The sequence below is a fragment of the Canis lupus genome, chromosome 29 (genome assembly GCF_048164855.1).
Source record: "Canis lupus baileyi chromosome 29, mCanLup2.hap1, whole genome shotgun sequence".
In the NCBI taxonomy this organism is placed as follows: domain Eukaryota; kingdom Metazoa; phylum Chordata; class Mammalia; order Carnivora; family Canidae; genus Canis; species Canis lupus.
Window position 1 is genome coordinate 7,774,385 of NC_132866.1, and position 23,473 is coordinate 7,797,857.

Consider the following 23,473-nt stretch of genomic DNA (forward strand, 5'->3'; position numbering starts at 1 on the left):
AGTGGTGGGATGCCATGGTGGCAGCCTTCGTTAGGAGGCTACCCCACTCGTTGGGTTGCCTGGTGTGTTACATTAGTCATCTACTGCATAACAAATCACCCGAAAACTTAGCAGATTAAAACACCACACACTTACTATTGCAGTGTCTGTGGGTCAGAATCTGGCACAACTTACTATGTCTTCTCCTTCAGGATGTCTCTCAAGGCTGCCGTGAAGGCTTCACCAGGGTGAGGTCTCATCCAAAGGCTTGACTGGGGAAGGCTCTGCTTCCAAGCTCACATGCTCATTTGCGAAATTCAGTTTCTCAATGGCCATTGGAAGGAGGGCCTCCTTTCTTTGCTGACTGTTGGCTATGGTCTACCCTCAGTGCCTTCCTTCTGGGTCTTGCCAACATGGCTGCTTGCTTCATCACAACCAGCATGGGGGAGAATCTAACAGGTCAGAAGTCATAAACTTTTGTAATCTGATCATTAGAGTGTCAGCCCATCCCCTTGACCACATTGTGTTGGTTAGAACCAAGCTACAAGGGCCAGGCCACACCCAAGGGGAGGAGATTACAGGGTGTGCATGCCAAGGAACAGGGGTTATTGCCTACCACACCTGCACTCCATTTCCCTGTCTGTCCCTCCAGGAACCTGGGTGCCCGCCCTGCAGCCTGGAGCAGGGAAGCTGCCAGTGCGGCACCGTGTCCGGAGGCAGAACCTCCACATGCACAGTGGAGTGTGTGTTCATATGCACATACTCTGTGTGGGTTACTGACAGCAACAGCTGTTCCATTTGCTTTTTAAACATTGACGAAAAGTATACAACAATAGGAATTTCTTTTTTGGAACCCGTGACTCATGGCCTATCTTAAATGTCTGGCTTATTTGCCATCCCTGCCGGAAAGGATGATAGATACTCAATGTTTAGATTGAAGAAACAAACACTTGGAACTCCTGTTCCCATTGGTCTAACTGGGTCCCAGGCCATCAGCCCACATGGGTCGTTCTGCAACCTTGCTCTTCTGCAAGGGAAGGTTCTGGGGGTTGCTTGCTGCCAGTGGGATTAGGCTAAACTGTTCTTTCCATCTACAAATTGGTGGGGTGGGGGTAGATTTTATTTCAAGTTCCAGATTCACATTTAGCCTTTATTTCTAGAATTGATCTGAGGTAGAGGATTTTAAAAATGTTGGAGTTGCAAAAAGAATCAAATCAATTGCTTTTAAGTTTTCAGAGAAAGATATAAATGGTAAGTTCGCCTCCAGTCCCCCACCCCCACGCCCTGAAGGAGAACAGAAGAATAGTGGGACGTGGATAGGCTGGTTCTTATGGCCAGAAGGGCCAGCCAAATTTCACGCTGCAAGTTTCTCTACGTAAGGGATAATGACAGTTTTAAAAAGTGAAGCATTTGTAGGCCAAATTGGCCTAGTTAATTAAGAAGCAGATTTTTTTTCTTACTTTAATTCGACTCTATAGTAAGAAAAACTGTTCTTTTCAACACATCTCCCGTTAGCCTCCTGCCTCTTCATTTGTGAGCGATTGACAGAGTTTGCCTTGTAATTTGGAGGCCGCCTCCATTAACTGTGACAAATGGCTGGGAGGTGCTGAGCTCTCTGATGTAGTTCATTCAGGGGATCCTTGGAGTAGGGTCACACACCATCTGTTAAGGATTTTACCGTATCCATTTTTTGGGTTTAATTCCGTGTGTAGTCTTTTTTTTTTTTTTTTTTTTAGAAAGATTTTTAAAAATTTATTCATGAGAGAGACAGAGAGAGAGAGGCAGAGACACAGAGGGAGAAGCAGGCCCCCTGCAGGGAGCCCGATGTGGGACTCGATCCCAGGTCTCCAGGATCACACCCCTGGCTGAAGGTGGCACTAAACTGCTGAGCCACCAGGGCTGCCCCTGCATGTAGTCTTTTTTTTTTTTTTTTTTTTTTTTTTATGATAGTCACAGAGAGAGAGGCAGAGACATAGGCAGAGGGAGAAGCAGGCTCCATGCACCGGGAGCCCGACGTGGGATTCGATCCCGGGTCTCCAGGATCGCGCCCTGGGCCAAAGGCAGGCGCCAAACCGCTGCGCCACCCAGGGATCCCTGCATGTAGTCTTAATGCAAGGTACAGCAGTGACCTGCACAGGATGCTGGGTGCTCATGTTCCATGATGGGTCAAACGGAAAGGAAAACTCCACTCAGTTACGAGTGAGAACTTGATTTTAACCCTGACTCCTTGAGCCTTGGCACCTGGAGCGTTGTTTTCTTCATCTGCTTGTAGAAAGGGACTTTTCAACAATCCACTAGACTGGATCAATAATTAATCTATTTCTGATGATGCACTAGGAAGGGAGGGAATGAAGCACTTAATGAAACGCATCCATTTGCATGTAGTTTGGTCATTCAGACAGAGTAATGAGTGATGTTAAGCCTTTAGACAGGAATCCTAGTTTTATGGATTTTACTCCATCTGCAAAGCAGGGGTGGGTAGGGCGTGTGGGTGGCAAGCGGCAAACCAGGGTCACCTTGATAGAGTCATAGCCTTGGGGGGCCAAATGGTCCACATTGGAACCCCAGCTCTGTAACTCACTGGTTCTGTGACCTTGGGCAAGCTACTTGACCACTCTGTGCCCCATTTACTTATTGGTGAAATGGGAGAAAATAGTCCTGCTTTTAGGGTTGTGAGAATAACTTTATGTAACGTATTTAATCAGTGCTGGACAAATGCAAAATATTATGTAATCGTTAGCTATTATTACTAGGTTACAGTAGTAGTAAATAATTGCAGTAGCCAGACTGAGCACTCCTTTGCTCACTAAACAGTCACTGGACACCTTTGATGTGTTAGATGTACGTACATTGGAGAGCAAAATCCTTGTCTGCCCTCCTGGAACCTGTGTCTCATGGAAGGAGTGGGGACAGCCCTCAATTAAGTGACCTCAGCGTTAACTCCAGGCACCCTCTGTGCTAAGCCTGGTTCAGGCATTGCCTCATTTGAACTTGGCAAGGAGGTGTGCGGGCTCCGTGGGGCTACGTCCCCTACCCACAGTACCTGGTTAGTAGCGGCTAGGCTGGATTGGAGCCCGTGTTGGTTTGATGGAAGAGTCAAGCTGTCCTTGCTATCATAGGCTGGTCCTCAGGATGCGGATGTGGAGAGAGCAGTGTGTGCGTGCAGGAGGTTTATGGGACCCATTGTGGGAAAAGCTTGGGTGTGTGTGGGGGGGTGACGGGGTGGAGAGTTGGGCCGTGATGCAGTCACATGGATGGCTTCTTGATGCCATCAGGACTTGTGTGGCTGGGATGGCCCTTCAGAGCTGTCGCCCATGAGGCTTCTCCCGCTCATGGGCCACTCACTATACGTGGTCTGCCCTGGGGAGGCTTAACTGTGGGTGGAGCAGATCTTCTCAGCTGAGGGCAGATGCTGCTGGGACTGGAGTGTGAGCCAGCAGCAGGATGACTCCCTGCATTTGCAAAGCACTGTAAGCAGTAAGGACCCCTGTCTTCATGGTGCCCAAGCACGGACTCCACATTAGTGAGCAGGATGGTGATCCCAGGGCCGGCCTCGAGCTCAGATGGCTGGAAGCCGTGCCGATCCATGCTTTGGAATTGCTGTAGACCTCTGACCTGAAACCAGGATTTCTCTCGCCGCTTGGCCTGTGCTGAAGATCTTCTCTGAATAGCTCAACTCTCGGTCCCTGGAAGCACTGATTTAGTGCCACAGACACGTCCCAGGCAGGAGAAGAGAGCTGGTGCTCTGGGGTCACGTGACGTTTCCTCTATCACACATTCGCATGAGGATCAGAAAGCACGCTGTTCCTCAGCACTGATAGATCAATTATTAAGGTCAATTATCTTAAAGGGAAATTCAGAGAGCTCCTCTGTGGGCAAGGGCTAGAGGGGGGAGAGGCTATTGGAGTGTCGAGGTGGTGACAGCAGCCGCAGATCAATTCCACGCCCTGCCTCCCTCCCTCTGGCTCCCACCCTCGCCCTTGTCTTTAAAACCCTGGAGGATGAAGGATGAGCGGCAGTCTGGAGGAGACCGTAGTGAGGCTCTCAGCGGCCTATTAGTTTTCTGGCCAATTTAGGCATTTTGCTTCTCAGAATGAGCTGTCTGTCTGGGTGTCACTGGTATGCCTTTAATGAGCCCTAAAGATGGCATGAGGTCACCTTCATTGGGCTGAACTGTGAGCCACCCAGGGGCCAGGGGCCCGGGGGACCTCAGACATCAGAGCAGGGAGGGTGAGCTGGCCACGTCGTGGCCAGGACAACGTGGGCCTTTGTGACTCCGTTCTGGGGTAGCCACCTGGTGAGGGACCGCATCTTGTTACTGGGGAGAGAAGAATGGTCAAGCTGAAAATTCCCGTGTGTCTGACACTATTTAGTTTTTTGGGAAACATTTACAGAGTCTTCGGCAGTCCTGATGATTCCAACACGGGTTGTTTGCGCAAGGCAAGAAACACCGGGGAGAGGGGCCCCCATCGCTCAGTCTGCAGAGGCTGTGAGCTGTGTGCCCACCAGGCCAGGATGGGGGAGGACACTCAGCCCACTCTGAATCCAAGGTCACTTCAGGGACCTCGGATTAGTGAGGTTGGTGAGTTAGAGCTGGTTTTTTTTTTTGGAGGGGAGGGATAGCACATGCCACACCCCAGCTGAAGGGGGCAATGGCCACACTCTGTGATGAGGTCCCACATCCTGGGATCCTGGGATCCAGGCCTGGCTTCATTGCTGCTGTAACCAGGGGTAGCCCGGTGATCCTGTGCACTGCCTTTTCTTTCCTGCTACCAGACACTTGCTATCAGGATCACTGGCAAACTGTGAAAGTGCCTGTAAGCCATGCCAGGCTCATAGATCAAAGGGATGTTTGGTGTTGCCTCTGAGAGGTTCTACTCTTTGTTCCATGAATGTTGACTAAAGACCCATGATTGGATGCTCTAGAAGAAACAAAGGTGAACCCAGAACTCCACTGCTGCACCAAAGGAGGAGAAAACGCAGCCCAAATGACCTCAGTGAGCTGGAGATGTTGCATCCATGTGGATGTGTTTAGACCCAAACCTGGATGTTCTTCTGTGGCAGAAAATGAGCCTCATCAGTGTCACCCATGTGGACGGCCTTGGATGACTCTTGGCTTTTCCCCCCAATGAGCTGGCCCGGCCAGTCCTGCTTCATCGTTCCTCTTGGTGAGAGAGTCACAGCTTATGATTCAGTGAGACAGAAGGGCCTCCCGGCCATATTAAATGGTCTTTATTTCCTTGTAGGAAAAATATACATAAATCATTATTGATGGCACCATATCAGAGGTCAGGAAGTTATTGATCGGTGATTTGAATCTGGATGCCGGCAAATAGAGAGTGCTGAGGGGGCTTTCTGGGTTTCATTTTTGTAATCATCCTCTGGGTGGCTGCAGAACCTTGGTGATGTCATTGGTGGGAGGAGAGTGACGCGTGAGACGAGAGCATGCCCACTTCCTGGGGGCTTCTGGTGGTGGAAATAGGACCATCACATGTATGTCGTTGCGAAGGCAGCTGGCGGGCGCTGTGGGCGCACAGTGAAGTCAGGGCCGGCGCAGCCTGCAGTGAGCCAGCCCAGGAGCCATCGGCTGCTCCCCACCATCCACCACCTCAGCGTCTGCCCCCAATCTTTTCTCAGAGCCTGGCCCTCTCCGATGTCTGATGCGTGGAGCAGTAACTGGGAGCAGTGGCACTGCTCAGGCTCTCGAGACGGAGCTGGTGAAGGTGAACCTTACGTGTGGCCCTGCGGGCGTGGGAATCTCTGTGACTTCTCATGTGAGCCTCCCTGGGAACGGAGGAGTTAAAACCTAGAGCGACTTTCCGGGGTGATGAAAACCTTCTGGAATTGGATGGTGGTGGTGCTTGCACAGCTTTGCGTGTCTGCTAAGAACTACTGAATTGTCGCTATGTGGATTACATCTCAACTTAAAAATGATACGAACAAGACCATTAACAAAAGGAGGAGAAACCAGCCTCCCCGAACTAGGGACATTTGAGCTGGAACTTGCGTGGGTCTCCTTATGGCAGCAAGGCTGACTGATGAGCACGTCACCATTTAAGAACTAAAACCATTCAAAGCAAATGAGTTGTTGCAACAGCCAATGACTGTCAGCTTACGCACGTGCTCAGAGGTCACTCCGGGAGCTCTTACCTGAACACCTGTTTGTTGTCGCTGTCATTTTCTGGATGTCCGGTGTGGTTCTCCATAAACACTGGCTTTCCCTGATTGTGGCAGTGAAGCTCCCCGTGTTTATTCTGAGTGTGTGTTTGCTCTATTACATGTTGTGATTGCTTTTCTGTCTCCTGTACCTCATTAACCAGTTCTCTAACAGCATTGACTTCTGCTTCTAAATCACTGTGCACCTAAAACAATCAAAACATCAAAACCCAAGCCCATTGGCTCAGATGGTTAGCACCCTGCTCTCATCAGCTGCTACTTGCTCCGTCCCTAAGCTCTGAGGCTGGGGCCAGGCCTGTTGGCTCAGGGGACTCAGGACTCAGGCAAACTGGGGTTTGTCTGGACCCCAGCCGCAAAGTCGCCTGGGCTGCGTAACCTTGGGAAGTCCCCTAATCTCTCCAAAGGCCAGTCTTCCCCTCCTAAGACAGGGTGGCGATACTCAGCTTGTGTCTTGGGTCAGAGGGCAGGTCTTGAACAGGGAGTAAGGACAGGCATGTGGAACCCAGCACAGGACCTGGTGAGGGGCAGCCGCATCGGGGATGGAAGCCCACAGCCCACTTGTGTGAGCCTGACCTGCAGGGGCGGCCCGTGGAGTAGTGGCTGCCTCCAGTGTGGGGCGATCAGTGCCCCCACCTCTGCTCACGTAGGTTCGGAGCAGCACCCTGGCTGTGTCATTGCAGAGATCAGCACTGGCCTTGGCATAACCAGCCCGATTTTACATTGTGGGGTCTTTGTGATGGTCCTGACGGCCATTCCTCTGTTTCCACGGGAGAGATGTGGTCCCTTCTGGAGGAAGCCACCCCCCCCCCCCCCCCCGCCGGGCACATATGTTTTCTCCCACTCTCCCTCATGGCAATGCTAGGACCCAGGACCCCCCCTCCCCCCGCCACAGCACAAGCAGGAGCTGAGTGCACCTCCACAAGGGCCGACCCCCCGGCATGGGGCCGCCCAGCAGCCTTCTAAAATAACCACAGCACAGAAGGCCTGGAATGTATTCGGACTTATATTTGGAATTGCTGTTGGAAACAGTCCTGGCCAAATGTAACACCCATCTGTTTGGGATGGTTGAAGAAGAAGAAAATTAGGTGGTTCAGCAGAAGGGGCCTTGGCAGCCCCTACGCTGTAAGGGGGCCTGCTGGGTGTCGGTGTCAGCCGGCTCTCCCTCAGCAATGCCCCCAGCCTTGACTGCTCCTGCCCTGGGGCATTTGTTTCCTACTGGACTGGCCCAGCTGGAGATTTTTTTTCCCTCACATCAAACTAATTACAGAACCTTCTACTCACTAGTCGGTCCTTCAGGAGGATGGTTCAGGTCTCCTTCCAGCACAGGACAGCCTTTTGGTCATTGAAACATTTGTCCTTCCTCCTAAGGCTTGCTTCTTCAGATGCAACAGCTCATTCCTCCCACCATTTGGTACCTAGCACTGAAGTAGGCAAGCCTCCTCTGGGGTCCCCACCTGCTAGGGTGGAGCAAGGTGACACCCTCCCATGTCCTCAATGTCATACCTTTGTGAATGCATCCTGAGATCTGCTTAAGTGTCCAGGCAGTTCTGTGGTGATTCATTACGAGCTTATGTCAGCTAAACCTATTGTGTATTTTCCCTTTTGGCTTCTCTCCCCCGTTTCATCATCGTACAGTTGATTTTCAAGACCAAAATGTGGATGTTTAGATTTAGCTCTTGTTACGTGAGTGTGCCTACTCCAGCTTTTGGACACTTATTCTTGATACATTTGCTGCCCTTCTCAACATTTTCTGAATGGCTTTAAACCATGCAGGTGGCTTTTAGTCATCCATGGCCACTACCTGGTCCGTTCCTCCCAGAGGGTAGCTGTGGGGAAATCACAGCATTGATTATTGCCAACATTCTTGTGAAGCATGAGCCTCATTCTTCAGGGGACCCAAACAGTGCTTTTCCTTCGCCTTCCTTCTTGTGTCTCTGGGAAAGCCGACCACCTGCCCCCATCCAGCTGCACACTCAGGACTCTGCTGAGGTTTCAGGATAGGAGAGAGGTGCTGGCAGAAATGACTCCCCAGTCTTCCTGGCATTTGGGGGTTAGAACCTGCATGTATTTCCCGGGGCCATTGCAACAGATTTCCATAAGCCTGGTGGCTTAAAGCAACAGAAATTTCTTCTCTGGAAGTTCTGATGGTTAGAAGTCTAAAGTCCAGGTATCAGGAGGGTAGGTTCCTTCTGGGGCTTCTGAGGAAGGGACTGTCCCAGGCTTGTGTCCAGCTGCTGCTGGTGTCCCACAGCTCTTGGTATTCCCTGGCTTATGGTGGTATCACCCATCCTCTCCCTCTGTCTTCATGGGGCCTTCTCCCCTGTGTCTGTCTCTCCTTTGTAAGGACACCGTCATTGGACTTACAACCCACCCTGTATCCAGGATGATCTCATTTCAAGATCTTCCACATAATTTCATCTGCAAAGAGCCCTATTTCCAAATTAGATCCTATTCACAGGTACTGGGTACATATTTTGAGGGGATCTATAGAATCTGGATGGGAAGGATGGCCATTTGTTGTGATGAACAAAGACTCTGCTCAGATGTTTTTGACAAAGTGGAGCGTGAAGGATGTATTTTTGCAGATATAAATCTGGGCATGCATGTGGGCTTCAGGGAACCCCGAGGCCTGCTGTACGTTCTGTGGGCAGATCCAGGGTTCCTGGGGGTCTGAGAGGCCAGAGACATCCCCCCTCCACTCTCCTGAGGAAGTGGGTCTGACTCACAGAAGGTGGGACCCCTGTGTTCATTTCACGTCACCTCCAAAAGATGAAAATCCATCCTCCTGCCCGCCGGCAGAGCTGGGTTGACCTGGTTGGAACATCAGACATGTTCCAGTGTGTGCCCTGGAATTACTTCCTAATCCCTAAACAATTGTATAGAATCAGCAAATTCTTCATGAAGTTACTTTGTACTTAAAATTGAGGCAGCTTTAGGGGCTCTTGTTTTATTTATGAGCCTAACGTCCACAAGAAATATTGCTACAAAATCAACTCTCAGTATGGAAAACTTGACTTGGTGGTTGGGTTTTTAGATAGTAATTTATGGGATAGAATTCCAGTACCACCAAAGAATGTGGATAGTCTTATAGGAGTCATTGGTTTTGGATTTCCTATTAAATAATAGATTTTGATGACAGTTTCAGAGGTGTCTGTTACTTTTCCTGGACATACTTTCTTGGCCTGGGCCATAATATCAGTTGGACTGATAAGAAACACGTGAGCTGGGAATGGTACCCCATCGGACTCATGGCCACATGGTACGCCTTGGCACATACAACTGAATTGCTGTGAGGTCCATGCAAAGCTGATTTTGGCATTTAACCATCAGCTTCTAGATTATATTATGACTAACCTGCAGCGATGGATGCCATGATGAACCTACTGATGTTGGGGGACACTGTAACGGGCAGATGTGGTATCATCCTGGGTAATATGCTCAGGTGGGCACGGATCTGAGGGGTGTGAACTCACCAGTCACTGAGCATCACTGAGGACAAGTCTGGAAACAGCCTTTTGAAGTGTTTAATGGAACAGGTTGAGGTCTACAAAACTCCCATGCCAGGGTGTATGTAGACTCTAGGCAATCTCTGGGCAGATCCCAGGCATCTTCAGACTTCTCACAGGTGTCCTCTGTGAATACTGGCTGTGGATGAATTCTCAGGGTCATGTCAAAGGCACTGTGCCAGAGGTGAAGAAGCTCTTGTCCCTGACAAGCCATGCTCGAGGTACCGGTACATCTGCATATTCTCCCATGACAGTAGTTGGAGGGGAGAGGTGTGGGAGGAGCATTTGCAGCTGACCTGTGCAGTGGGGGCCCTGTGGTTTCTGCTCCAGTGAGTGTGGCTGAGTCCCAGGGAGGGGCTGGAGCACCATTGGCAGGACAGATGTGTACTCCTCAGACATACGGTACATAGTAAGTTTCACTGAATTGCCTTCACTGGAATGAGTGAAGCCACTTTGGAGAAGTTGGGGGGGTTAATATGGTGTTAGCAGAAGAGAGAATGTGGGTCCTTGGAGTCAGGGGGCCGCCCCTCGTCAGCTCCGTATTCCCACAGGCAGGCCGAGGATGGTGTATGAGGCAAGGGTGCAGCAGGGAGGTCACGTGGCGATGGGCATCGAAAAGGCACAAAGACTTAGCCTCTCTGCAAGCAGAAAGAAGAAGAGGGGTGGGAACTCACAGCTCAGTTCTGTTAAAGAAAAAAGTTATTTGGCGACAAGTAGAATCAGGTGTCTGTCAGGCTGCAGTGTACCATGTTAGCTGCTCTCATGGATGCTCAGAATCCTCCAAACCAGGTGATTAGGAGAGTGCCACAGTGGTAGGTCTGCAGCCTGACTCCATCCGATGTAATCTGATGCCGTCTGCGTTTTCAAAAATACAAAATATGCAGATAGATGCCTGAGTAGGCAAAGAAAATTTCTCAAAGGCTTTTTCAGCAACTGATAATGAAGCTCATCTTTGGGGAGCAAGACTCCCAGTTAGGACCACCAGAGAACCTGGGCAGGAAGGCTTTCCAAGAGAGATGGATTTATTATGTTGTTAGAACTCATCTTGTCTTACCGCTTATTTATGTGATGTAAGAAAAAGAAATATCCCATGCTTAAAAAAAAAATCTGTCTGTAATGCAGAGAGTTCAGTAAAATATATTTGCAGAAGATTTATTGAAGGAAGAAAAGATAGAAAGAAAGAGAAAGCAAGCAAGCAAGCAGGTCCTTCTGGTGCTTGTTCAAGACTGAAGGCAGGCTTCATTGAGGACCATTGCAGGGAGGTCAGGACATGGTGTGGGGTTTCCTGTAGGGGACAGATACTGGCCTCCATTCATGGTACAGCAGGGAAAAGTGGGGATTTATAGCCAAGGAAGGGTGGGGATCAGTGGGTTGGAAATTATTGAGAGGACACATCAGGGTAAGCGAGTCAGGGCTCTGGCCAACCCGATGTAGCAGGATTCCCACTGAAGGCAGGCTGAGGGGATGAGACATGCCCCAAGTGTTGGGGGGGATGAAGAACCCACCACACATCCAGGATAATCAGATATCAGAGGGTGGGGGATTCTGGCTAAACTGACCCATCAGAATTCTTGCTGAAATTGGGCAATTCAGAGATGATGTGGCCGTTTACAAGCTGGGAAGAAGGTTTAGAGGAGCCTCAGTAAAGTTCAGCCAAGGAACCCACACCACCAGTTCCCGTAGGAAAACCTGGCACATCCATGTGGTGGGATCCGCATGAATGGACCCATGGACATGGACAAGCAAACAGATATAGAGGTGACTGCATGCATATCTGGGCGTGTTTTTATACTGCGTTGAAAAATAGGTTCCCTACCAATCTAGGAAGATATATTTCATGTATTTTTTAAAAAACCTTTTTACTTATTTTTTTTACATTTTTAAAAATTTAAATTCAATTTGCCGACATGTAGTATAACACCCAGTGCTCATCCCATCAAGTGGTATTAAAAAAAAAAAAATTGGAATGTCTGTGGAATGGGCAGGAATTTCCCAAGGAACTGTAATGTTATAAGAGCGACAGATGTTCTTGTTGCCTCGGATGGAGGAGAGAAGACAGACCGGAAGGAAGATAACATTTTCATGGCCTGACTTTGCTCTCATTTCTGAGCTCACTAGGACAGGGAAAGCAGGGCTGCACGCTCAAGTGGCTGGAAAGAACAAAGAAAGTGCTGGTGGCTTGTCTGGGGCCAGTGTAGATGAGTCTGAGTCCAGGAGAGTGTGGGTAGCCCTGGCAGGGGTGGGGAGGTGTGAGAAGAGGTAGGGAAGTGGCCCATGTGCAAGGGAACAAAGAAATGCCAGAGTCTTAATGAACAAGACGAGATCTGTGATTGCACGTTGATTGTCATTGTCACCCAAGAAGCATGATTTCACATTCCTGGGCGGTAAAAATATCCATTTATTTTATTCACAGGTTGTACTCCGACTATCTCTACTTCGCAAGTTCGAATAAATCTGCCGACGACTTTCATGAAAAAGTGACGGAAGCTCTGCAGCTGTTTGAAAATTGCATGCTCGATTATTCCTTGCGTGCCTGTGTCTACAACAACACGCTCAACAATGCCATGCCTGTGCGTATCCTGGAAGCCCGGCCCCCCTCAGAACAGGCTCTGTGGTGCTTATTATGCAGGCGGCATGGTGGATGGGATGGGAGCATATAAACACAGAGAAGCATTTGAATGTGCAGATGCCTCTCCCCAGGCCTCTGCGCGGCGGCTAATGCACACACAAATATGCACGGACATAAAAACTGTAAGAGGGATGGGCCCTTTCAGCTGGCACCAGGCTTTCTTCCCTGCTGATCTCCCCGGTACAATTCTCTCCTCCCTCCGCAGGGAATGAGGGCGCATTTAGGAAGATTACCATGTAGCGAGGCTCCGAAAATGCACCCTGCAATTAGGATTGGCAGACACGGGGACCCAGCTCTCAAACTGTCTTAAGCATGTTCTCCAGTGGTGGATTGTAATGGTGGTTTAAAAAAAATTGCCCACCGGTGACTTTCAGTGTTTCTTTGGCAGGGCCTAAATGGAAAAATGTTTTTTCCTTGATCTCTCTTTTCTTTTCTCTTGTTCGCCTTCAGGAATATAGCCATATGCATCTTGCTTTTTTTTTTTTTTAATGCAAAAGAAACTGCTGGTGGTGAATTCCACACACTTTAGCTAAGGGTGGATTTCTGCTGCACCACTTTTGGGTTGTGGGCGTACCTTTGTAGTAGATTTGTGCAGCAGGAAAGCCTTTCACAGTGAAGCCAGCGCTGCCCCTGTCCCGGGGTGTGGTTCACAAGTGCTGCTCTGCAGAGTGCATCATGTGGTAAACCACCCACAGATGTGCTGGAGGTGGAGGCTGGGAACCCCCTGGGCATGGGGAGCTTCACAAACCTCTCAAGGGGTTTCACTGTCTCGTTATCAGAGGGGGTGTCATCTGGAAGGCAGGGTGCATTGGGCAGTGGGTTGGATTGAGGCTCTCCTGCTGGAGTTTTTAGTTTGTCAAGGATGCTGCAGACCAGGGCACAGATCTGCACAGAATCTGGCCAGGGGTGTAGGATGGAGGAGTGGCCTGTGGAGTCAGATGGTGGTGTGGGTGCAGTTCCCAGCCTGGGGATTTACCAGCTGTGTGACTCTGAACGATTGTTTGAGCTTCTCTGAGACTCTGTTGCTTCCCATAAAATGGAGTAATACTACTGCTTTACCAGGCTGTTGGAAGGATCAGAGTGATATTCATTCACATGGAGGGGAGAAATAAATCATCCCTTGGCTCTGGCCGTCTTAGAGTCATTGGTTGGGACCCCATAAATTAGATGACAAAAGACACATTAACAAGAGGGGAAAGAACCACCAGCTTATTAATGTCTGTGTTGCAGATACACGCATCCTCGATGAGTAACTCACAGGGGTGGTTAGAACTCAGGCTCATGTGACGTGGTAAGAGAACAATGCGTTTGTAAAGAGGTGACCAGACAAAGGAAAAAGACTGAGTTTCTAGGGCAGGAAACTGTGGGAAGGCAAATAAACGGGTGGGGGTGATAAGGGCTGGTTTTAGCAAGGTTTGTTCTGTCAAATCTTTGGTGCTGTCTTCAGGCCGACAGAGGTTTAGAGTTTCTCCAGTGATTAACTTTGGTCCATCATGGCCAAGAGGGGAGGAGGGCACCCTCACAAATTTACTGCTTTTAGGCAAACAGAGTGAGGGCAGAGAGCTTTTCTTAATTGTTTCTTCTCAGTTGCCTTCAAAATAATCCTTACGCCAAGTGGTATATTTCAGGGCTGCGTATTCTGCTACCCTTCACGTGCATTCACCACTTCACTATGTGTGTGAGTGGCCTGCGGGCTGGGATGGCAGCCATGGCAGGACAGACTGCCCAGTGCAGCCTCAGCCCTAGCAGGGAGAGTGACAGGCTGGGACAGGAGCTGTGCCTCCCAGCAGAGGCTACCCGGACATAGGGCATCAGAGGGACTCTCTCAGAGAGGTAATGTTTGTGTTGAAGCTGAAAGGATGAGTCATCCAGGGATGTGGAGTTGGTGACATGTCCAGGTGAGGGGAGCAGAATATGCAAAAGATGAGAGGTGGGCACAGACCGTGTTTACTACAGTCAGCACAGCACATAGTCGTGTGGGTGGTGGGGTGATGGTAAGAGGAAGGTGTGAGCCTGCATCACCGAGGAGCTCTGGTGAGCCTTGGAAGTCTGGACTTCATCCTGAGGGTGCTGGGACCCCAGGGAGGGCTTGAGGGGAGGATAGTTGTAGCAGTTGTGCATTTCAGAAAGGTGCCCAGTGTACAGGGCCCTCAGGGGTGGGAGGGTGGGGTGTATCCCAGAGACAGGGAAGCCAGTGGGGGTGGGGTGAGATGAGATTTCTGTAAGAGAACTGGTGGCTGAGTCAGGGTAGGAGGGGATGCAGGTTTCTAGAAACAATTAGGAGGCATAGTGGAAGAGAAGTGCAGATGGGTTGGATGAGGATGAGGTGGTGGGATAAAAGGGGGAAGCCACCACAAGGTGGTGGCTTAGCAGACACCTCTGGTCAGAGAGAGAAGCCCAGGGGCAGCATCTGTACACAGGACAGAGGGGGGCGGGTGTCACAGATCGCAGATTGGCCGTTACTCTTCAGCCCCTGGCCAGCTCCTGCTCAGCGGGGAGAGCCAGGCAAAGGAGATTGAATCTTTAATTCTGGGATGAGGGAAGCAGATTTCCCTCCAGCTGAATCCCAGCTCAACCACAGCCCAGGGTGGACCTTGGTACGACCCTTCTGAAGACATTCACTGCCCTCCTACAGCACCAGAAGGAGCGAGCCGGCCCGGCTGCCACCCCCACCTCCTCCCCGCCACCCCCTCTCCATCACTGCTCTGCGGCCACACGCTCTCCTGTTCAGTCCTCAGGCCAGCCTCTTGCCTCGGAGCAGGGGTTTGCAGAGCGGGTCCCTGGACCAGCAGCATCGATGCCCCCTGGGAACTTGTCAGAAACACAGACTGCCGGGCTGAGCCCCAGACCCCAGAATCGAGCGCCTTGGGGGTGGGCCCGGCAATCCGTCTAGCAGCCCTCCAGACAGAGCGTTGTCCCCTGAGGTTGAAGAGACAGGTTCCAGCGCCTTTTCCCACTTTCCTTTCCAGGGGACAGGCCTCTCCTGGGTGTTGGAGGGCTTCTCATTCTCTTGGTCTTGCTTTCATCTACCGTCTGCTCCCTGTCCCCACCCTGCGTGTGTCCCGATAGCGTGGACTGCAGCTGCTGGTTACAGGTGTTGGTTTCTTGGGTCCCCCACTAGGTTCCAGGCTCCAGGAGGCCAGGGGCCATGTCTGTTACGTAGCAGCACATCTCCACTGACAAGTGGGGCATTTGGTGTGTAGCATGCACTTGATTATTTGCAGAACAAGTGAATGAATGAACGAGGAGTTTTTGGCACTAGCAGACAGCAGATAGGCTGGGTGGGGAGTTCCACCTAAGCCCCGATCGGGAACTGAGAACTGGTGGGTGCTCCCAGCTGACCCTGAGCCGGCCCTCCCACCCCTCCCTGGGTTTCTGTTTTTCCATCAAGAGTTGGCTGGGGCAGATCACCTCAAAGGCTTCTCTCAGCTCTGATGTTTTGTAATTTTATATCAATCGGACACTTCCCCTAAATACTCTTTTTATCTTCATTCCATTTTGATTCTCCAACTCTGCCGGGGGAGAGGCGAAGAATTCTGAGTGGGCCTGTCCTAGGTTGGTCTTAATGGCGCACAGTTGTAGCAGCGATGCTGCTTGCACCAGAAAGTGTCAGTCGGGGTGACCAGAGCTTTCCTGGAGTGGTACAGGGGCGGCGGGCTGGGGGAGGGGTGTTCAGGGGACCAGGGAGCCTGCTGCTATGGGAGCCAGCCTGCCTCCTTTCTGCAGAGCGCCCGAGTCTGTTTCCGGCTGCAGGAGGACCTCAGCCAGCAGGTTCTGTCCCCCTGGGAGCAGTGGTGGGGGCTCTGCCCATGATGGACATAGCAGGCCTGCCCAGAAATAGTCTGTCACCTGTGGCCAGGTCAGGAGTGGGATCCCGGCTATTATACAGTGCTCCTTCGTGTCGCAAACACCAGCTTCTTTGATTCTAGAAAGTTCCCCAGTTCCAAAAGCGGGCTCTCTGGAAGATATGGCCCTTGTGAGGCAGGGCCTCCCTGAGAGGGGCCAGCCGTGAGCCTGACATAGAATTGAAATGTTCTGTGAGGCTGATGACTCAAGCAGATGTTCTTGTAAAGGTTTGTCTGTGTTAGAGGCGACGCACACGTGATTTCTGAGGCTGGCACATACTCATTTCCCTGTGGCTTTGGCCCAGCTTGGGGTCTTCTGTACAGGTTGGCACACAAAGAGGCAACCACCTGGGTGCTGGAGGCAGCTGATGAATTTTGGAGACAGCTGATCCCCCTCCCTGTTTTTCTTCCTTTGTGTCCTCCCACATGATAAGAAAAATAACAGAATGAGAAAAGAATAGCGGGAGAGGAAACAAGTTGTGAATCTGGTCAACTGTCTCACCATCGTCGTCTGCTCCCACGGCAGTGGGCACGGCCGCCAGGGCCTCCAGAGCCCTGCTAGGGGAAGACAGGAGGAGCCCAAAGGGGCCGAGGCTTGGAGGGGGCACCTGGGGGCTGAGCACAAGCCAGACCAATTCTCTCCACACTTGGACACCGTGGGGGGGGGGCGCGGGTTGGGAGTGGGGACCGTTTACGGTAGTGGCAGGCGAGGGCTGGCTGCTGGAGACTAGACAGGAGCAGCAGTGAGGAGACCGTGCAGTGGGGCCTGACCGGAGGGGCAGCGGATGGAAACATCTGGGAAGGTGGCAGAGACAGAGCAGCAGACAGGAAGAGGAGTGGGGTCCCGAGGACGTGGGGAGGCCGGGGCGCAGGAGTAGGAGTGCAGGACAAGGGGCCTTGGTGGAAGGGGAGAGGACTGTTCTTTCCTGAAGCTTTGAGGAGCTTAATAGCAGCTGCAAGGTTAACGGGAACATGCCAGGACCACTCTGAGTCGTGACGTGTTTGTAAGTCAGGGGTCCCCAAAAGTGGTTTGGGGGCTCAGTATTTTTTTTTTAATTTTTTAAATTTATTTATGATAGTCACACAGAGGGAGAGAGAGAGAGGCAGAGACATAGGCAGAGGGAGAAGCAGGCTTCATGCACCAGGAGCCCGACATGGGATTCGATCCTGGGTCTCCAGGATCGCACCCCGGGCCAAGGCAGGCACTAAACCGCTGCGCCACCCAGGGATCCCATGGGGCTCAGTAATTGGAAGGAATCCCAGGGCGCACTGAAGACGGTGGTATTCGTGGTTACGATTTACAGCAGGGAAGGGACAACCATCACCCATCAGCCTGTGCGGGGAAGAAGCACACGTGACGCTACGCACTGAACATTGCCTACCAGGGAAGCCCACCGAAGCCCTGGTGTCCAGGCTCTTGCCTGGGCTCAGTCACATACCTCCACGTGGCTGGCCTTTACTGCCCAGCCCCTGCTGCAGGTCAGACTGAGCCTGTGTGGCCCAAAGCTCCTGGGGCGACTCATGCTCTGTACTGTCGGGTGGCCAGATGCCCCAGATGAGCAAAGATGCTTATGAGGTAGGACATCCAGGTGACCTAGAGGTCACCTCCTAGGATCCAGGGACAAGGGGTCAGACTTCCCTTGGGCAAGGTTATTCATTGTGCAAGCTTGCAGTTGGGCGTGAGAGAAGGCAGAGAAGGACGAGGACCCCGGACGTGCAGTGGCTGCATGTAACACTGCTGTGCCGGGACGTACACACAGCCATCTGGCACGGGTGTTCGGGTGGCACCGGGCACATGGCAGTTCCCTCACCTGGCTTGTCTCTGAGGCGTTGACTGGTGTTTCTCATGGTCGTCATGTGCTGGGTGTAGGAGCAGAAACAGCCAGGACGTTGTGCAAAGAATGTCGGCACTGTTCATGCAAACAGTCTGGGGCACTTCCTTCACCACAGTCTTTACTACTAATGTGTCACGGAGCTACCTAGAGGGTCATCGTGAGGGTTAAACGTGACGCCAAGTAGGAACCCCTTGCGTGGGTAGCTCAGAACCCTCCATGAGGACTCGAGCATGCATGGCATTTAAAATCCATCCTTTGAAGGCAGTTGTTTGCTTGGATAAGTCTTTTGGGGTTGGCTTGTACGCATGCCATCATACTTGGGGAAAAATGTTGGGGGAATCACTCCTGAGGTAACGCCTGCCTTCTTCTTTGGCTCTAGGTGAGGCTCCAGGTCGGTCTGTATGCTGTGTACCTTCTGGATTGGCTCACTGTTTTTAACAAAGACCAATTCCTCATTCTTCGCCTGGAAGACCACGCATCCAACGTCAAGTACACCATGCACAGGGTCTTCCAGTTCCTCAACCTCGGTATGAATGTCGCGCTGGAGACCGTGGAGCCGGCATGAGCTCCGTGGACACTGGTTGGCCGCGGTGCTCGCTGCGTCACATCTGGACTCCGTGCACCTGGCAGGGGTGGGCCGAGCTGGGTGGCTAGTTCAGTAGCTGTTTGTCAGGCGCCGAGCCTTGTGCTGGGGTAGTGAGGGGATGGCCCCTCATCTGGAAGCTTTCAGGGTAGCAGACAGAGAGGAGAAGGAAAGCCTCAGCTCAAGGAACCCAAGGCACTGATAGAACGATGGGGAAGGTTAGTGTCCTCGCAGTAGGTTTGTACATGTGACCTGGGGTCCCAGCTGCTGAAGGACAGGATGGAAGGCTTCATGGAAGGAATGGTCAGTGGCCTGAGCCCTGAGGATGGGTGAGATGTCAGTGTGTGCCTGGAATAGTGTTGCGGAGGCCGCAAGGCTTGGAGGAGGGCATGGACAGGTCATTGCCTCGTCCCAGATTTCTGTCGACCCCTGATGTTGTCAGGGCCACATGGCTGGTGGTACGTCTGGGAAGGCCCACTGCTCCTGGCCATGGTGATGGCTGGTAGGGGTGGGCATGTGGACACGGCGTGCTGCCCATGTGGATGTGCCCCCAAGGATTGCTTGAAGTCTAGAGCAGAGCTCATCATTCATCTCCCGCAGCCCCGTCTAATTATCCGGCCTGGGAATTTTGTTGAGGGAATATTTCCTGAAGTATGTGTGCCCACCACTGGCCTTGGGACCCTTTGTCATAGGTGAGCTGGTGATATGAGGGAGTGTGATTACTCTTCCCTTTGAAGGCCCAGAACCATTTTTCTTTGATTTGGCCGCTGGTAGATTCTCTTGCCTTGATGAGCTTGCCTTTAGTCCCTGAGACGGACAGTGAGGCAGCTCTGTTCCTTCTATTACATGCAACCCAAGGACACTGGAATAGGGTTTTCTGTGTAAAGGCTTAGGACCTTGGCCTTGTCACCATCCCGAGGGCCTGAGCGTTGATCCAGTTGGTTAAGCCAGTGAGAGGCCTATGGTCTAGAGGGCTGGGGGTGGAGGTGGCTGGTTTGTTCCTGGGCCTCGCTCCCTACGACCTTGCTGCAGGAGAAAGTTCAGCTCATGGAGTCTCTGGGCATAGGTGGCCTCTACCTGCCCCCATGGGCCCTGCATAGCACAACACACAGGGTGAAGTATGGCCCAGCCACAGGCCCTTTGCATCAGCAGCCTGAAGTGGAAAGAACAGGGACAAAAATTCTGGCAGGCTGGTTAGCAGGAGGATCTAAGCACATGGATGTGCAGGTTGGACAGTTATCAAAGGACAGGCTGGCAGCCAAGTGCCTGCCCTCGAGGGGTATCTGGCCAGGAAGCCAGGAGGTGAGGCCCAGGTGAGCTGCATCCCACAGGTCCAGCCACACTTCCGAGGGCAAGAGTGCAACCCCAGGCCCAGGAGTCCCTGCTATTTCATGATGACACTTCTGCTTTTCACCCTCAGCGACTCCAGAATGGGTCCAGCTGAAGCATTTTAATCTCCGCACACTGAAGGGGAACTCCTGTCTCGACACACGAAGCATGGCTGGGAGCTTTGTGGGGTTCCATCCTGCCGTGCCTCTGGCCTCATGGGAGCCTTTTCTCTCTGTTCAGGGCCCTTAGGTGAGAAACAAGAGACCCTGATGACAAAGAGCCCCGCGTCCAATGCACGGCGTCCTGAGGACCGGAACCTGGGGCCCATGTGGCCTGTCACCCAGAGGATCCTGCAGGACTTCTACGGGCCTTTCAACACCAGGCTGGCGCAGGTGCTCGCTGACGAGGCGTTCGCCTGGAGGAAGACCTGAGGGCTGCGTTCCCGCTGTGGTTTCCACTGTACCACGATTGAAAAGTCTCTCTTTGTGGGGGGGCCCTTTTACTCACAGTGTGGAGAAAACCCCAAGATTCTTCTTCCCCTCCCGAGGCACGTGTTTAGCATAACCATTTGTGGTGTGAAATAATCTGGGAACTGACCCTTCGCAGGGCCTCTCCAGCCGAGGCCATTGGAAATCCACTTGGGAAACTGTTCCCTCCTGCAGCAGCGTGGCCAGGCTGCGGGGGTGAGGCGGGCGGTGCTGGTGGGGGCGCTGGGGGACGGGCATAGCTGGGGGCTGACGATGCTGGGATCCGATTGAGCACGCCAGAGGTCACGCCGCCACGCTGGAGGTCATGTCACCATGCCGGAGGTCATGCCACCACACTGAGGTTATGCCACCATGCTAGGGGTCATGTCACCATGCTAGAGGTCACACCACCACACTGGAGGTCGTGCCACCATGCCGGAGGTCACACCATGGCATTGCCAGAGCTTACACTTCCATTCAGTTTGGAAGCACTGTTCAGGCCAATACCTTCGTTTGGGCAGAGAATGGAGCCTCTTTCCTTTTTTTCCTTTTACTCCAAAGTCCACCCTTTTTCTCTTCAGATATAAACCCTCTTAACTTCACTTTCATGAGAGAGAAGAAAAAAAATCATCAATTTTTGGTAGCACATTTGTTTCTCGGACCATCTCCCATTCTGTCCTTGTGCGTTACTTACGTTTAACTAGAAAATGAATGTTTGAAACCACTTTCTGTATCTCGTTAGCCGTAGCTCCCTTTTCTGCCTCTTTAGATGTTTCCTCAAGAGTTTACTCAGTTTATAATCAGAATACAGAGTCCGTTTCTAACTGGAAGGGAAGTTGTTGCAGTTAATGCCAGACTGAGCACCTTCCAGGGGTTGAACTCTTCCTGGGAAATCTGGGCCTCTTGGACTCTCCTCGCACACTCAAGGTCACCACCAGGCCTGGAAGGTGTTTCAAGTTTTAGTTCCGGCCAAGGACGCTCTCTGTTGCTCTGCCTCCCCCACCCCCCCACCCCCCAGAATGAGCTCATTACGCACATTCTCCACCACGTGTGGCCAGAGGCCCTTCCTATGTTCACAGACTACAAGATGCTTGCTCTGATTCAGAAACACAATGAGTGAGCTATACGTGGGCCGCGCATGGTATGCTGGGATTCTTAATGGAACTTACTGGGCCGCTCGGCAGCTTGGTTTACCAGTGGATGGGCTAAAGGTCTCATCATTTCTTGGAAGTGATGGGGAGAGAGTGAAGAGAACACTGGAGCCCACTTGGCACACAGCCCCAGGTGGGACCTCGATGGAGTTTTGCACTGGAGTGTTTCCAAGGGAAGCTTCCTGGGAACCAGAGCTCTCTGGACAAGTCCCATACGCCAAAGTCAGAACATGCGGATGCCTTTGTGTCCAGCCATGTGTGCAGACGTGAGGATTTGCTCAGCTGTCCAGCTCTGGCGTCCTCATCTTTCTGCCACCAAGAGGTGGGATGCGCCGCCCGGGTGAAGGCGTGCAAGGGCCATCAGTATGGCCGTAGCCGAGCTGTTCCTGCTACTGAAGGAGCTGTGTGTCCTGAAGACCTGCTTTGTGGGATAGTTACCTGGCCCTAAGTCCCTCACAGGCAGCCAGCAGGGGATCCGGCCTGAGCACCAGGGGCTGCAGGGAGATGTCACGGCAGCGTGCGTGTGTATTTATTCACAGTCCCGGGTGTGCACGCGCATGCGTGCGTGGGCACCTTCCACTTCTGTTGCTGATGAGGCACCTCCGCTCTGGACACCACCTTTTCATGGATTGATTTCTCTGCCAACGAACTTGTCACTTGAGGACACATTTCGCTCTCCCGCCCCACCCACGACTACGACAGAGGACTTTTCCTACGCACTCGGATGCATGTGAATAACATGTAGTGTGATTCTGCTTCTTACAGAAGTATTCCCGGAGGTATTATTTCCAATATTATTTGGTTTATGATACAAATCTTTTTATAGACGCAGGCCCAGCCCTTCGGTGCCAATCATGCCATCCAGACAGTTCCTCTCGAGGGGCCTTTCTCCGGAGGGCGCCCCTGGCGCCCCTGCTTTCTCACAGGCAGCCCGGTTCTTGCTGATGGCCCGGGTGTCGTTCCGGACGGCGGTCCTAGAGCCTGTCGTCCAAAACCAAAGTGAATGGGAGCGTTTCTCATGACCTGGTATTGAAGATACTGTGTGTCCCCAAAGCCGCGTATCGGACTGTATTCAGTTGTACACCCTCGGTAGTGGAAGGTATGCTAAGTGAACCACAGTTACTCTGTACTTTTATTAATATTTAACATAATTAAATGTGGCCCCCGTGACCCGGCCCGGGAGTGCATGCGGTGCCTCGCCCCCCTGTGCGCCCGGGGTAGGTCCTCCACCACACCTGCTGCTTACAGATGAGTCGTCGAGATCGTTCAGGGTCTCACCTGTGTGCTTTCTGCGCACACCGGGGGAGGGGACCCCCTGCATATGGGGACGGGAGAGGGAAGAGCTCTGACATCACCAGGGACAACCCACGAGTGGCCTGCCATGGGTGTGCGGGTGCCAGGGCCCGCCGTGCCCACAGACCAGCCTCATGTGATTGTCGGCCGTGTGGGTTGGAAGGTGGGGTGACTGACCACAGGCCCTGCTGTGCCCACGGGCTGCTCCCAGGATGGCTGCTTCCCTCATACCCGGGGGCAGTGAGTGTGTGTCACTTCAGGGTCCTCTGGCTGCAGGGGGATGGGCCAGCCAGGTAGAGGAGATGGGGTTGACCCACATTTGGGGTTCCAGAGGCCTGGGCTTTCAGGGGGCCAGTGTGGACCACGGGTTGGTCCCCCTTTTCTGAAAAGACCACCTTGGGAGAGTCTCTCCCCCAGCACTCTCCCCCGTAGTTGTGTATTGTGGGAGGGGGGCCAGCAAGTCCAGACCTGGAAAGAGGAGGACCCCATCTCCTGATGAGGGAGCCAGGACCAGTTTGGCTCAGCAGAGAAAGCCAGCCTGAGAGGAGAGGGGTGGGTGGGACACGAGGGGCAGGATGGACGGGTGAGCCTTGAGGTCCCTTGATTCCCTGTCCTGGGAAACCCTCTCCCCTGTGTGGGCGCCCCCCTCTTCGGGATCCAGTTCACAGGGAACGCTCAT

At 52.3% G+C, this 23,473-nt stretch overlaps 1 protein-coding gene across 10 annotated transcripts in view; it reads left to right on the forward strand.

Annotated features, from left to right (window-relative positions):
* The window catches only part of CHST15 (carbohydrate sulfotransferase 15), a 74,413-nt gene extending 51,742 nt beyond the window's left edge, over nt 1–22,671 (forward strand). For all 10 annotated transcript variants that reach the window (XM_072804982.1, XM_072804988.1, XM_072804981.1 and 7 more), the window contains 3 exons: nt 12,076–12,232; nt 18,351–18,498; nt 20,124–22,671. In XM_072804982.1, the coding sequence (XP_072661083.1) occupies nt 12,076–12,232; nt 18,351–18,498; nt 20,124–20,314 (496 nt within the window). In that variant the 3' untranslated portion in view covers nt 20,315–22,671. The remainder of the gene's footprint in view (nt 1–12,075; nt 12,233–18,350; nt 18,499–20,123) is intronic.
* Nucleotides 22,672–23,473: the final 802 nt, after the last annotated feature.